The sequence below is a fragment of the Chionomys nivalis genome, chromosome 26, assembly GCF_950005125.1.
Source record: "Chionomys nivalis chromosome 26, mChiNiv1.1, whole genome shotgun sequence".
Taxonomy (NCBI): Eukaryota; Metazoa; Chordata; class Mammalia; order Rodentia; family Cricetidae; genus Chionomys; species Chionomys nivalis.
This window is the reverse complement of record NC_080111.1, coordinates 17,799,074-17,814,406: the sequence shown is the minus strand read 5'-3', so window position 1 is coordinate 17,814,406 and position 15,333 is coordinate 17,799,074. Positions and strand designations below refer to the sequence as shown.

Here is a 15,333-nt window from a genome sequence, read left to right as displayed (position 1 = left end):
TTTCCAGAGTTGAAGAAGGTTCCAAGCAACATCCCTCCAGACATCGTCAAACTTGACATGTCATACAACAAAATCAGCCAGCTGCGACCCAAGGAGTTTGAAGACGTTCACGAACTAAAGAAGTTAAACCTGAGCAGCAACGGCATTGAATTCATAGATCCTGGTAAGTCCCAGTGCGTGGCCATCTTCAAGTGGCCGGCAACTGCGCTCTGAGTCTTCTTCTGTGGCAACAGCTATAGTAAACACCATTTAGGGTAAACAAACAAACAAACAAAAAAATTGAGTTCAGAAAATATGAGTTTTAATTAACCATGATACTTCAAATGGGACTTGTTCGGCACTCAGAAGTTTGTGCCAAAATATTTCTTTACAAAGCGTGTACTACAATCAGTCATCCCTGGGTGTCTGGGGTCATTGTTCCAAGACTCTTCTTAGACACCAAAATCCCCTTTGTAAAATGGCATGTACACTCCCATTTATACTTTATTCACTTATTGACAATACTTAGAATAGCAGAAGTGCTAGATAAGCTGTATTGTGTAAGGAATAATCTCAAAGTCTAGTGAGTACACGGCATATTCAGAACAGATAGAATTTTTCAGCTATTTTTAATTTGTGGTTGGTTGAATCTGCAAACATAGAATTTGACAGATGCATGTCACTGACTACATAGTACTAACAACACTTACTCCAGCAATCCCGATAACAAAAGCATTGTAGAATGGATATGTAGACACAGTGGGGGTGCAAGGATTCTCACAGTGCAGCCCAGACTGACCTTAACTTCTTGTTCTCCTGCCCTGGCTCCTCAAGTGCTCCTACTACAGGTGCTGCACACTTCCTACACAGGTGCACACTATCACACCTGGCTGTTCATATGCTCCTACTACAGGTGCACACTATCACACCTGTCTCCTCAGGTGTTCCTATTACAGGTGCACACTTCCTACACAGGTGCACACTATCACACCTGTCTTCTCAGGTGTTCCTATTACAGGTGCACACTTCCTACACAGGTGCACACTATCACATCTGGCTCCTCAGGTGTTCCTATTTCAGGTGCACGCTTCCTACACAGGTGAACACTATCACACCAGGCTCCTCAGGTGCTCCTACACAGGTGCACACTTCCTACACAGGTGCACACTATCACACCTGGCTCCTCAGATGCTCCTACACAGATGCACACTTCCTACACAGGTGCACACTATCACACCTGGCTCCTCAGGTGCTCCTACACAGGTGCACACTTCCTACATAGGTGCACACTATCACACCTGGCTCCTCAGGTGCTCCTACACACGAGCACACTTCCTGCACAGATGCACACTATCACACCTGGCTCCTCAGGTGCTCCTACCCATGTGCACACTATCACACCTGGCTTCTCAGGTGCTCCTATGATTGCTGAGGTACTGGCTGGGTTTAACACACCTGTGCCTTTGCAGTGTGCTTGCCATCTGAAAAGCCCAGCTATAAGATGATCTTGTATAAAAACAATATTTATTATAATAATGCAGCAAAATGCAAGAAACATTTGAATACAATTGTTTCTCCTATGTAAACAATGAACTAGACCAATTACTTTTGTGTCTGTTTATTGTCCATGTGTGGGTATTCATGTGTGTGCTTGTTCATGTGTAGGTATGCATGTGTGTACTTGTTCATGTGTGGGTATACATGTGTGTACTTGTTCATGTGTGGGTATGCATGTGTGTGCTTGTTCATGTGTGGGTATGCAGGTGTGTGCTTGTTCATGCGTGGGTATGCATGTGTGTACTTGTCCATGTGTGGGTATGCATGTGTATACTTGTCCATGTGTGGGTATGCATGTGTGTACTTGTCCATGTGTGGGTATGCATGTGTACACTTGTCCATGTGTGGGTAGGCATGTGTACACTTGTCCATGTGTGGGTAGGCATGTGTACACTTGTCCATGTGTGGGTATGCATGTGTGCACTTGTTCATGTGTGGGTATGTATGTTTGAACTTGTTCATGCGTAGGTATGCATGTGTGTACAGAGTTCGACAGCATGTTTTAGTTGCTTAATCGAGCTCACCAATCAGCTACATTGTCTGGCCTGGGAGCCCCAGGGATCCTTTTGTCCCCACCTACCCAACACTGGAATTCTAGGCCCACATTACCCTGCCCAGTCTTTGACAGGGGTTCTGAGGACCCAGCTCAGGGCCTCCTGCTCGGTGAGGCATAGGCTCAGCCCCTCCGCTTGCTTCTCTCAGTAATAACACAGGCATTAGCAGGACACCCAATTCTAACACAATCAAAGTAAAAACCGAAGACATCCTGGGTCCATGAAGGCATATTTCAAAATTAATATATCGTTTAAATATCACAAAATTATAACAAATTTTTAAAGGACCAACAATTTGCTACATTTGCCTGCATACATACTGTACTCTGAATCGCAAGATTAAGAGCAATTTTCTCTTCACGGCAAATAAAAAGACATTCCTTTCTTACAGTCATTATAATCATGTTCATATCAGTCACTGGTGTCCAGTCTCTGTAAAGTCAGGCCACAGGTTGAAGAACTTGGGGGTGGAGACCATCTTGTGCCCTATGAGAACCATAGAACAAGTCCACTGTGCCAAGGGTTCCTGAGCAAGAGTCTAATTCCTTTCCAACACTGTGTTCAATGCACTAGTAGACAGTTGTCGGGCTGTAGCTTAGTGGTGGAGCACTTGCTGAACAAGTTCAAGACCCCGGCTTCCATTCCCAGCAACACACAGACACAAATGCATGAACACAATGAACACAGACGACTCTTAGCGCTTTTGTTAAACTGAAACTCCAGTAATTAGACAGCCTCGGTTGAGTGTGTGAAGGCAGTGAGCATCTGTGCCCAAACAGTGGTGCAGTCACAACAGAACCATGAAGACCACTCCTTCCCTCCCTCCCCCCCCTCCCCTCCTTCCCATCCTCAGTTTGTTTACGCAACACAAGGGACGCATTTTCATTAACACTTATGTATTGAACCTCGAGTGCCAAGGACTTTGGTTGGTAAGACCTTTAGAACAAAAGAAAATGGACCTTAGAACTTGAATAAGACCAAATGAACTACACCAGCTTCAAAGTAAAAGACCGGCTGCGTTTCGGGACTCTTGGGAGGAAGTGCTGCCCGACGGCTTCCTGTGAGCACATGTGTAGAAGACATGGGGACACCAGACTGTAGAAGAAGGGACAGTCCAGTCGAATGCAGGGCAGAGTGGGAAAAGGAAAGAAACCTCCTTACCAGGGGTATCACTTCCTTCAAGAAACAAAACCAGCTCTCCCAGGGTCCCTAGATACATACGCTTTAATACCAACTGTAGCTCTTTTGAAATAGAATGTAGGAATATTTGTCTGCAATGCTTTGAATCTGGAGCCCTGACTTGTTCCAAGAGAAGGGAGTCCGTGACAACCTGATGTTAGAATTTTACCAGATGATCCTCAAAACGCACAGGCCTGATCTGTCTCCTCGTCCCCACTCCTCAACCCCTGCTTTGTCCAAAACTAGAAAGTAGCCTGTTTGGGGCTGTGTCTGAGAAAAGATGATATGAAAACAGTTAACAGCATTGGCACAGAGCTTATTTCTAATTCAGAATAAGAATTCTGTATTCTAGGACAGGCATGTTGAAGGAGCACTGTGAAAATGTCCAGGACAGAAACAAGGTCTTTGACATCAGCAACGACCTGTTGGTTCTGGAACATAGGCTCCATCTTTATGTGCTCATTTCTTTGTTCTTGCGAGTTGTGTTATTTTGTTCTGTGTTATTTTCTTCTAATTACTCAGCATTCAGCTAATCAAATACACATGAATTCTGATAGTTCCCACCACTTGCCAAACTCAACCAGATGTTTTAAAAACGTTGGTAGAAATTACTTGGCTTGGTGCTGTTCAAGAATAGGCCCTCACCGCGAGTGTCACTAAACAGGGGAAGATTATTTTCTAGGCATTTTTAGAGTTTATCCATCACCTAGGAAGCTGTCGTATGTTCCTGTGTTTTCCTGCACTAAGGCCTAAAATTTGATACACTTTCCTTATTTATGCAGCACCCCCCCTTTCTGCAGCACTCAGTAAGAACAAAAAATGTACACCAGAAAACGTGTTTTTATTGGGACATTCAGAGCACTGGGCAAAAGTCGCATGGTGCCAACACCTCCTGCAAGCCTCCCCCATGCCCCATAGAAACGAGTTTTAAAGACTAGATTAAAAGAGACGTTTTCAAATACAATATCACACATCGATCTACACAATCCAGGAAAAGCTTTGTTTGAATAACGGTGCATTTAATATTATTGCATTGCTTCACATGTTCAATAGAGAGACACACGAAGGAAAAACCTCCCAAGGCAGAAATCCTCTGAACAGAAGTAGTGAGGAAGAAGGCACTTTCCTTGCTGAGTAAACATTACACCAGCATGTGATACAAATCCCAAGCACACAGATTGCAAAGTCAGAAAGACATTGTTTTTAATCACATAATTTACCTGGTAGCTCTGCATCTATGCAAACAATGCGCACAGGCTTCTCCACAACAAGGTAGTGTGCAGCTAGAAGCAAGGCACAGCGAAGTTAGTTCCCTGTCCTCACTCTAGCCTTGAGATAACGAGCGCTTCCTCCCTTGATGGTTCTGTCCAGGTTTCAGGAGTTCCAGTCAGTTCACAGAGAGGAGAAAACACTTAGATGCACGGGTCCTGGAGAGAGAGCTGTGGTAGGGAAGACTGAGCCTCTTAGCAAATCCGTGTTTGCCCTTACGGCCCGTAAAGCACGTAAGGCACATACACGGCACTTAAGGCACGTACGGCGTGGCGTATGCGGTTGTGCAGTTAGTTCCCTTGCTCACTGGCTAACATTCTCTGCTTCTAGCTGCCTTTTTAGGGCTCACACATCTAGAAGAGCTTGACTTATCAAACAACAGCCTACAGAACTTCGACTATGGGGTGCTGGAAGATCTGTATTTTCTGAAACTCCTGTGGCTCAGAGACAACCCTTGGAGATGCGACTACAGTATCCACTACCTGTACTACTGGCTTAAGCACCACTATAACGTCCATTACAGCGGTCTGGAGTGCAAGACGCCCGAAGAGTACAAAGGCTGGTCTGTGGGGAAATACGTTCGGAGCTACTACGAGGAATGCCCCAAAGACAAGCTGACGACGTACCCTGAAGCCTTTGACCAGGACACAGAAGACGACGAATGGGAAAAACTCCACCGAGAGCACACAGCCAAGAAGCACCGAGTGAGAATCACCATCGTGGGATAGCTGGGACTACCGGCACTGTGCTGGGCTGGCATCAGAAACCATGTTTACATTTTCATCAGCTGGGACTGCTTAGACAGGTCACCCAGCTACAGAGGCGCCCTTTGACTACTTCCTGTTATTACGTCGTGTGATTTTAGTAATCTGGGGAAATCTGCATCCTGCTTCTCCGCCCTCCTGTGGACAGACTCTAATCACAGGATCCCACAGTGGCCCAGGACGACTGGTGCAGGCCTGCAACCCCAACCCTTAAGCTGAGGCAGGAGGATCATGATGCCAACCTGGGCTACATAGCCAGAAAACAGTCTCAAAAGAACCAAACTATCCCACACTGGTGATATGAGGGACTTGGGTCTTAATATGTCATTAGAATTTCATAGTGTCTTGCATATGTTTTTAATGGCTTTTTGAAATAAAAGTTAAAAAAAATAAGTTTCATTTTTACATGTCTTTCTGTAACTCCTTATACAATCCGAAAAATGATCAAATATGAACAGTAACAATGAAATGTCTCTCCCTCCTCCTGTCAATCTCTACTGGGTTTGTTGTTGTTGTTGTTGTTGTTTGTTTGTTGCTTTTTTTTTTCAAGACAGGGTTTCTCTGTGTGCTTTGGAGCCTGCCCCAGAACTAGCTCTTGTAGACCAGGCTGTCCTTGAACTCACAGAGAGCCACCTGCCTCTGCTGGGATTAACGGAGTGGGCCACCACCACCCCGCTGACCTCTGCTGTTATTAATGCTTAAGGCAACTCAAGCTTTAAGTATTTTGGATTACTGTATGCTCTAAGGTAAGGTTCTGGCAAACCACAAAACGGAGCATGCATGGCCCTGCATGAAGTACCGTGTATTTTCATTTCTCTATCAGGACACCGGGTACAAAGTTTAGGAACTGGTCGCCTCATTTCCTGCACAACTGCCCAAGCATGAAAGGTGATCTATTATACACAGTACCGAGTACTGTCTAAAGTGTCTCCGGATTCAGAGCACTGTGCTGATCACTTCTCATATTCTACTTGTAACTCACAGGATCCCCCTGGGGACCATAATGTTACTGACCTTACAAAGAGGAGAAAGTCACAGCTCAGGGAGTTGGAGAACCTGGACAAAGCCATACAGCTGCGAGGGGGCACAGCATGAAAACCTTTTGTACTGTGCAGGGAAACATAGTCCTTGCCACTGGCCACCTGCATCAGAATTTCCAGAACCAGCCCCTGCCCTGCCCTGTCTCCTGCTACCGCCACCCCCTCTCCCACCCCCCACCCCCCCACCTCCCCTCCCCCACCCCCCGCCCCAGGAACACCTGAGAGGAGCTGGCGGGAGAGACATTTGAATCTACGTTAATATGCACAGGAAATCAAGACATGGAAAAGCAGAGGAAGTGCCAGCAGTGCTGGCTCGGGGTATCTGTGTGGACTATGGGATCCGCACACCGCAACTGAATTTACCTGTGGTTTGGATATGGGAAATTCAAACCCCCCCTTTACACACTGGAGTCATTAAAGACAGGGTTTGCTTTACAGTGCCGTCCAAGAGACACAATGGGTTTATTCATCATTTTCCATGAGCCTCCAGAGAGAGCAGTAAGGATCTGGTGTTAGAGAAGCCAGGTGTTAACTAAGTGAGGGCAGGAGGGTTAGCTCTAGTCACAGAGGATTGCGTATGAGTCAGAAAAGGGTCCAAACTGTGCCCTGCCTCAAGTTTTTGGAGGCTAGTTGGGGATTTTATTGGATGACTTTTATACCCAACGTCCCCTGGAGTGTACTTGGAAATAGGCTCTGGAACACATTATAATTAAGGAATTAGTCTTGCCTGTTCCAGAGCTAAGAGAGCTGGAGGCTGGTGTTGCGCAGAGCCTTAACTGAAGTCGTGTTTCTGAAAGCGTAGGTTTGCTCAATTCCAGTCAGAGCTTCAAGGAAGCACAGTCAGTTCCTCTGCCACCACGTGCTTGCTGGACAGTGACTGTAGACTGACGCTGGACATCCCTTTATGTTCAGCAGACAGCACAATTCAGGATCTCTGTGTGTGTGTGTATGTGTGTGTGTGTGTGTGTGTATACGTGTGTGTGTGTGTGTGTACACACTAGTAAAAATATGATAATTCTGAGGTATACATATTTGAGAAAGCATGCTTATCGCTTCAGCATTTGGATAAAGTTATGTCTTAAAAATCTTTCTTCTAGACTGAAGGTTCTCTAAGTATTTTCAGTAAAATTTACTCTGAGTTGAAGCCCCCTAGGCCTAAGCCTGTCACAGCTGGCCTGATGTCCAGCTACTTGGGGAAGACAGCTAGCACTGTGTAGTTCCTTTCTTTCATTAACCAACACTTCCATCTGAGCTATTCTTCTGCTCTGACATATGAGTCTGCTTGCCTGAATTCCATACAAGTGCTCCACTGTCTGCCTTTAAAATGTCTTAAGATCCCATCTCACAGTTCATGTTCCTCGGGCTTTCCTTTCTGAGAGACGCTGCTGGGTCAGGCAGCAAAGTGGCTCAAAAGTTCTGCCAATATTTATCTTCCATCTTAAAATCGGCAAACCAAACCTCTGACCAGAAATATGTGTAATTCTATACATACCAGAACAAGATGAGAACGGGGAACAGAAACACTTTGTCTTTAATGCACTCAAGGTTACAAGAATAAAAACTGGTTTTACTAAATCATTGGTGACAAATTAAAAATATCCCAACAGTTGAGACAGGTTGCTTCCTTAAAAATAATATCAAGATTTGGTCAGATTTACCTACTTAATTATTGCTATGATGAAGATATTTCAGCCAAGAATCACTATATTTTAAAAATACACAGAAAAACTAAAAATCTTAAAGTAAGAAAATATGTTTGAACTATTTTGATCCCAAAACAAGCATCGGTTTCATATATTCTAGTCATCATATATGTCATTATTTGATATACTGAACACATAGTCAATATACCCATTGCATAGGAGAGAATTTTGCCCATGAATTTTCATTATTTGAAGATCTCTGGACTCTACATAATCATAACAATGTAGCTCACTTACACTGCTCAGTGGGCCTGTCCTAAACACCAGGAAGCCTTCACATAGAAGTAAGGTTCAAAAATCAGGAGAAAATATAGCTATGTCCATGTTTAAAAAGAAGATATATGAATAAAGGAAAGAACAGTCACACCCTGGGATAGTGTATTACATGACACACTGGAAAATGAACCATTATCTGAAACATACAATGTACTAAAAGTCAACAATAAGGAAATGGGCCCCAAACGTTGACAGAGCTGGTGTGGGGGGTACCTGCCTGCGATTCCAGTACTTGAGAAGCAGAGGCAAGAGATCACCAGGTCAAGGCCGGCCAGGGCTGTGAGCAGATCCAGTCTCCAAAAGTCAAAACACGAACAAATCATCTTAATGGATGAGAGTGTGAGCACACGAAAGGAAACGCGAGAACAGCAGTGGGGTGCCATTGTACACCTGCGAGAAGGACCAAAGTGGGGCGCTATTGCACACCTGCAAGAAGAACCAAAGTGAGGCGCCAATGCACACCTGCGAGCAAAACCAAAGTGGGGTGCCATTGCACACCTATGAAAAGGACCAAAGTGGGAGCTGTTGCACACCTACAAGGAGGACCAAAGTGGGGTGCCATTGCACACCTGCGAGAAGGACCAAAGTGGGAGCCATTGCACACCTACAAGGAGGACCAAAGTGGGGTGCCATTGCACACCTGCGAGAAGGACCAAAGTGGGAGCCATTGCTCACCTGCGAGAAGACCAAGTGGGAGCCATTGCACACCTGCGAGAAGACCAAGTGGGAGCCATTGCACACCGCGAGAAAGACCACAGGCCAGGACAGTGATGGCACCGAGTGTGAATACCAGGGACTCTTGTTCACTGTCAGGAACGCAGAGTGCTGGCATCCTGGAAAACTGCTTAGTGGATTCTTTCTGCATTAAATATACTCTCACTATATAATCACCAATTATCCTTCTTAACACCTAACCAAAAGAGCTGAAAACTTTTAGTTTAGCTCAATATTTCTCAAAGGCTGGTTATAAATGTCTGATTTCCAGCCTGTGGCACCACCAGGGGTCGGCAGAACCTCCAGACTAAAACCCAGACACCATGAGGGAAAATAAACATGTTCTTTTTATTTTCCTCATGAATTTTGTCTTGGCAGCAGAAAACTAACATGACTGATGTCTACAACAACAGGTAAGCACTTCATGTATGTCTATACAGACGTAACATGGCATGAAGCTCGAAGACATTATGCTAAATGAGTTGTCACCAAACTGCAACTAATCTGTTATTCCTCTCACACTGAGTACTGAGTCAGCACAACCACAGAGACGGAAAGCAGAATAGTAGTCAAAGGAGCTCGGGAAGGGAGGAAGAGCTTTCTGTGACGTGACAGTTCTAGAGACAAATGGCCGTGGCTGCACAATGTGAGGACACTGAATTCCACAGACTGACACATATGGGGGTTAAAATGATGATTTATATGCTATGGGAAACTCTAAAAAGAGAAAAAAAAAGGCAGAAAGTTGGTTGCTTGACACAATTGTCAAAATCAACAACATATAAACTAGTCTGACCAAGAAAAAACACAATCAAGAAACTAAGATTACTAAAAATGAGACATGAAACAGAACTTGTTACTGCCAACTTTACAGAAATAAAAAGTATTATGGATAATACTAACAGTCATACCCCAGCTACAGGAAGTGCTATCCACAGTTATACCCAACTACAGGAAGTGCTATCCACAGTTATACCCAACTACAGGAAGTGCTATCCACAGTTATACCCAGCTACAGGAAGTGCTATCCACAGTTACACCCCAGCTACAGGAAGTGCTATCAACAGTTATACCCAACTACAGGAAGTGCTATCAACAGTTATACCCAGCTACAGGAAGTGCTATCAACAGTTATTCCCCAGCTACAGGAACTGCTATCAACAGCTGTACCCCAACTACAGAATGTTGACAAATTTTCAGGCATTCAAACTATCAAAACTGGCTCAGGAAATAAAATCTAACTAAACAAATAAAATCTGTAGTAGACAAAGACTAAACTGAAATAAACAATGGGTGCCTCTGACAGAGACGAGCCCAGAGCAGATGGCTTCACTGGCAGATTCTATCAGTCACATGTGAGGCAGAAAGGACAGCCGGAGCAGTAAACCAACCAATCCCTTGAGCACGCTGACTCTGAACCCAGAGTCACTGAGAGAAACACACCTTGAATGAGACCTGGACCAGGAAAGAAACATCTTTATCCCTGAACCCAGGACTAAAGACACTGTGCCCTGACTCTGAAACTAGAGTCAAAGAAACAGACTTTGTCCCTAGAACCAGGGCCACTGAAAGAAATGTGCCCTGGTCCTAAGATTATGGCCAAAAAGCTAAAAAGGACTAGTGAAAGAAACAGTTTGGCCATAAAGTTAGAGCCATCTCTGCTCCTGACCAACTAAACTGACCAATCCCTGAGCAGGGAAAAACAGCCTACTGTCGTGTCCCCCCTCTTCCCCCCACCCCTACTTCCATTCCCTCTCCATCCCCCTACCCCCTCCCTGGGAAGGAGCCTTATATAAGCTTCTCTGCCCCTTAGTTAGAGGCCGCCATTAATTCCTCCCTGGCAGAGGCAGCCACTCTCCTGGACTCCTCCTTCCCAAATATATCTCATTCTCAAGAGTCTTGGGTGAGAAACTTCATTCACCTGCGCAGACTAGAAGAACCTGGCTGGGATGTCCCTTAGGGGACTGTGCTGAAAACCCTTGCTGAGACGCTCCTAGGGAGCCTGAGCTGAGCAAGGCGGAGCAGAACAGAAGAACCTTGCTAGGCTGCTCCTTAAGGGGGCTGAGCAAGGCCAGGTGTGGAAAAGTAACAACTTCTTGCTGGAGCTAGAGGAGACTGCTACATGTCTTCAGCGGCTTCCCCTTTAGCGGAGTATTAGCAAGAGAAGAAAAATCGAAGAAGCAGATATAGCTCTTCTCTTCCCTTAAGGGAACATCCTAGCAGAGCTCAGCTGTAACAGCTCTCCAGAAGAGCAGAATCACTATATCCTGCGGGGAGACAATGCCCCACCGCACCTGAGCTTCAGGTAGCCTTGGCTTCCCGCTAGTCAGGACACCTGTCCTCCAGAGCTGACCTACCGTGTCTCTACCCCTCCTCCAGAGCTGACCTATCGTGTCTCTACCCCTCCTCCAGAGCTGACCTACCGTGTCTCTACCCCTCCTCCAGAGCTGTCCTATCGCGGCTCTACCCCTCCAGAGCTGTCTTATCGTGGCTCTAAGTATAACCTGGCTTCCCGATAAGGCAGGATATCTCTGCAACACTACAATTGTAACACATTCCTCTGCAAGTGACACTAACCCTTCTCATGCTCTTTAAGGAGAGAAAGAGAGAGAGAGAGAGAGAGAGAGAGAGAGAGAGAGATTGCCCTGAAGTCCTTCTTTAACGCCAGTATATCCAACAAGGACACCAAATAGATCTCACAAAAAAGAAAAGACTAATATTCCTTTTTTAAAAAAACATGCAAACACCCTTAAGAAAATGCTAGACAACAAATACAGCGGTATACTAAAAGGACAGGACGTGATGCATGAAAAAGATTGGTCATAGAGAAGCAGCTGTGGGGAGGGCATGAGCACAGACACAAACTAACTTTGAAGTGGACAGAGATCATCGGGCATGAGATGATGGGGCAAATATGATCAAAATACATAATGCTTGCATCAAGTGCTATCATGAGACCCATTACTATGTGTAATTAGCATGTGGTAATAAAAACAATAAGAATTAAAATCTATAGCAGCGACATCCCGTCTTTGTTGTAACCAGTCTACCTTATTTCTCCACTATTATCTTTAGTAAATGCCTTGATTTATGACTTTCTTCGGCTCAATGACTATAAAAAGTTCAGGTAACAATTCCAGGGAACATGTTATTCGGGGCAGCTCAGACCTGTGTTCCTGGGTCACAGTCATTCTGGATTCATCAAAAATAAGCCAGCTTTTATTCCTTCGGCATGTAAAAGAACGGAAATGCAGAGAAGGTTCAATACACAAACACTGCTTGGTGAGATCTGTGCCATATAACAGAGCGGGAGGTGAGAAGCCAGGGCTGACGGTAAGACATCTGATAAAGACCCAGCACACTTACGAGATAGGAAACTGTAGTGCAGGATATCAGAGAACTCCCTCAATCTGATCCAGAACACTGGGGGCGGGCACACCAGCAGATAATGTCTTACTTGTTAGGAAAGTCTGAAACTTTCCTCTGAGACCAGGAACAAAACAAAACTGTGAGCCTCTAGAGTTCCAGTCTCCTCAGAAACTCAGTCCAGTGTCCACTTTTGCTGCCGTCAAAACCACAAGTCAAACTGGAACTTTTAATACTACTGTCTGAGCTCGCTTTCCTTATTCAAGAATTACAGATTTAGTAAACAGTATGTTTTTGATGTGTATTTCTTTCTTTGGTGGGGGGGAGGTTTCTCTGTGCAGCTATGACTGTCCTAGAACTATCTCAGTAGACCAGGGTGGCCTTGAACTCACAGAGATCCTCCTGCCTCTGCCTCCCAAGCGCTGGTGTTAAAGGCACGCGCCACCACCACCCAGGTCAATGTGTATTTCTTATGTATGTATATGCCGGAGATGGCAAAGCATAGCCCCCTCCACGTGCGGTTCCTGATATGCAGAAAGCAACTCCCTCCAGGCAACCCAGGGCAGTTAAATGAGCATGTTACTTGAGGGCCAAGGAGAAAACACCTGTGTGCCCCGAGGACCACTTCTATGGTATCTGCATGCGCACTTGGCAATGTCACAGATGATCCTGGTTATAGCAATTCTACTAGTGTGTTTGCTCTTCGTGTTCTCTTTCCCCTTCCACACCAGTGGCTCTGAAAATATGGATGCTGTATGATAGTACGAGTCCTCCTGACCTGACAGAGCAGGCAGGCATCCAAGCTGTAAAGCAGGTCATGGGGAAAACCTGACTGATGAAAGAATTGGGGAAACACAGAAACTGTTCTTTGCCTGATTATAAAACTTGGCAAAAGAATTATACTGAAACAGAAAGGAACTTGGCTATGACGAATGAAGTTTCTGAGAACCTAGGACTTTTAGGGTTGACTGCCTATGTCCTTATAAATCAAAACTGGAATTGTGAGGAACAACAATGGGAAGGGGACGGCAATGGAGTGAAACCCACTCAACTATGCTTCTGTAACTGCAGGTAGTTGGCCTCTGAGGTGAAGCCTCAGAAGTTCTTTTATGATTAACTCAGCCAAGAATTAAGAATATAGTGATTGGTATGGGGCTTGGGAGCTGGGAAAATATCATGATGAATATGTTTTGATTTCAAAGACTCTTTGTACTTCCTGTGAACTGCTCTGCCCGTGTAATGATTAACCTGTGGCAACAATAAAGAATCATTTTCCTGGTGTAAAATTCACAATAAAAGACTGAGGTTTGAAGCTCAGGGTAGAAGAAGAACCTGTCCTGCAGCTGATAGCCTGTCAGCTTGCATCAGAATTCTGTGTTCATGTACTCACTTCGCCTTCCAGACATCCCAGATTTGAGACCCGCTTTTCTGCTGAGGCTGGTCCCCCGACATGTATGTATACAAATGTATACAAAGATGTATACATAGATGTATACAAAGATGTATGCAGAGGGATATAAAGAAACAGAAACAGAATCAAAGAAAGTAAGGTTTATAATTATTTTATCTACCTTTAAGTCTGCAAAAGTCAGCCACTATGGAAATCAATATAGCGGTTTCTCAGAAAACTGGGAATCAGTCTACCTCAAGACCCAGCTATACCAATCTTGGGCATATATCCAAAAACTGCCCAACACACAAGGACACTTGCTCAACTATGTTCATAGCAGCTTTATTTGTAATATCCAGAATCTGGAAACAACCTAGACACCCCTCAACTGAACAGTGGATAAAGAAACTGTGGTACATCTACACAATGGAGTACTGCTCGGCTGTAAAATCAACGGCATTATGAAACTTGCAGGCAAATGGATGGAACTAGAAAAAAATCATCCTGAGTGAGGTAACCTGGGCCCAGAAAGACAAACACAACATGTGCTCACTTATTAGCGGATATTAGCTGTAAAGTAAAGGATAACCAGGCTGCTATCCACAGACCCAGCAAGGGTGAGCAGCAAGGAGGGTCCATGGGGAAAATACATGGATCTCCCTGGGAGGGAAACAGAAGAGATCTCCAGGGAGGACTGGCGAGGGTGGGCATGGGAACTCGGCGGATAGGGCTGGGGTGTGAAGGGGGAGATCACTGAAAGAGATGGCCGAAAAGGGGGACTTTTCAGAGTGAGGCAGAAGCTAGATACCAGGGACTCTCCCACGAATCTACAAAGATGACCCCAGCTAAGCGACAGTGAATATGTAGCCTGAACTGACCATCTCCCGTGATCAGGTTGATGACTGCCCCAATTGTCACCAGAGAGCCTCCACCAGTAACTGATGGAAACAGAAGCAGAGACCCAAAGGCAAACATTGAGCCAAGCTCAGGGAATCCTGCTGAAAAGAGAGAAGGATTGCAGGAGTCAAAGGGATCAAGGACATCACAAGAGAACCCACAGAAACAACTAACCTAGCTCATGGAAACTCACAGGGAGCCTGCACGGGACCGACGTAAGCCCTCTACACATCTATGGCAGCTGTGTAGCTTGGTCTACTGCAGGACTCCCAACCGTGGGAGCAGAGGCTGTCGTAAAGCTCTGGCTAGCTCTTGGGAATCTAGTCCTTATCCTGGATTGCCTTAGCCTTAATATAGGGGGATGCTTAGTCTTATGGCCACGTGATACCCCAGGCTTTGCTGACACCCATGAGAGGCCATCCCCTTTGGAGCAGAAATGGAGGAGTGGACTGGGTGGAGGGGAGGAAACGGGAGGACAGGAGGGAGGGGAAACTGTGGTTCAGATGTAAAATGAATAAATCAATTTTTAAAAAGACTACAAAAAGCAATCAATTCAAATGGTGGAATAAAGAGAAGTTAGATCTCTCTCTCTCTTTCTCACCCCCCCCCCCAGCTAAACTCCAAAACAATGAACTTTTTCAAAAA

At 45.2% G+C, this 15,333-nt stretch overlaps 2 protein-coding genes across 3 annotated transcripts in view; one reads left to right on the top strand and one right to left on the bottom strand.

The window, feature by feature from the left end:
* The window catches only part of Lrrc17 (leucine rich repeat containing 17), a 30,276-nt gene extending 24,639 nt beyond the window's left edge, over positions 1–5,637 (top strand). The window contains exons 3-4 of the mRNA XM_057758552.1: positions 8–163; positions 4,869–5,637. Of these exons, the coding sequence (XP_057614535.1) occupies positions 8–163; positions 4,869–5,266 (554 nt within the window). The 3' untranslated portion in view covers positions 5,267–5,637. The remainder of the gene's footprint in view (positions 1–7; positions 164–4,868) is intronic.
* The window catches only part of Fbxl13 (F-box and leucine rich repeat protein 13), a 143,774-nt gene that overhangs the window by 82,663 nt on the left and 45,778 nt on the right, over positions 1–15,333 (bottom strand). The window lies entirely within an intron of this gene.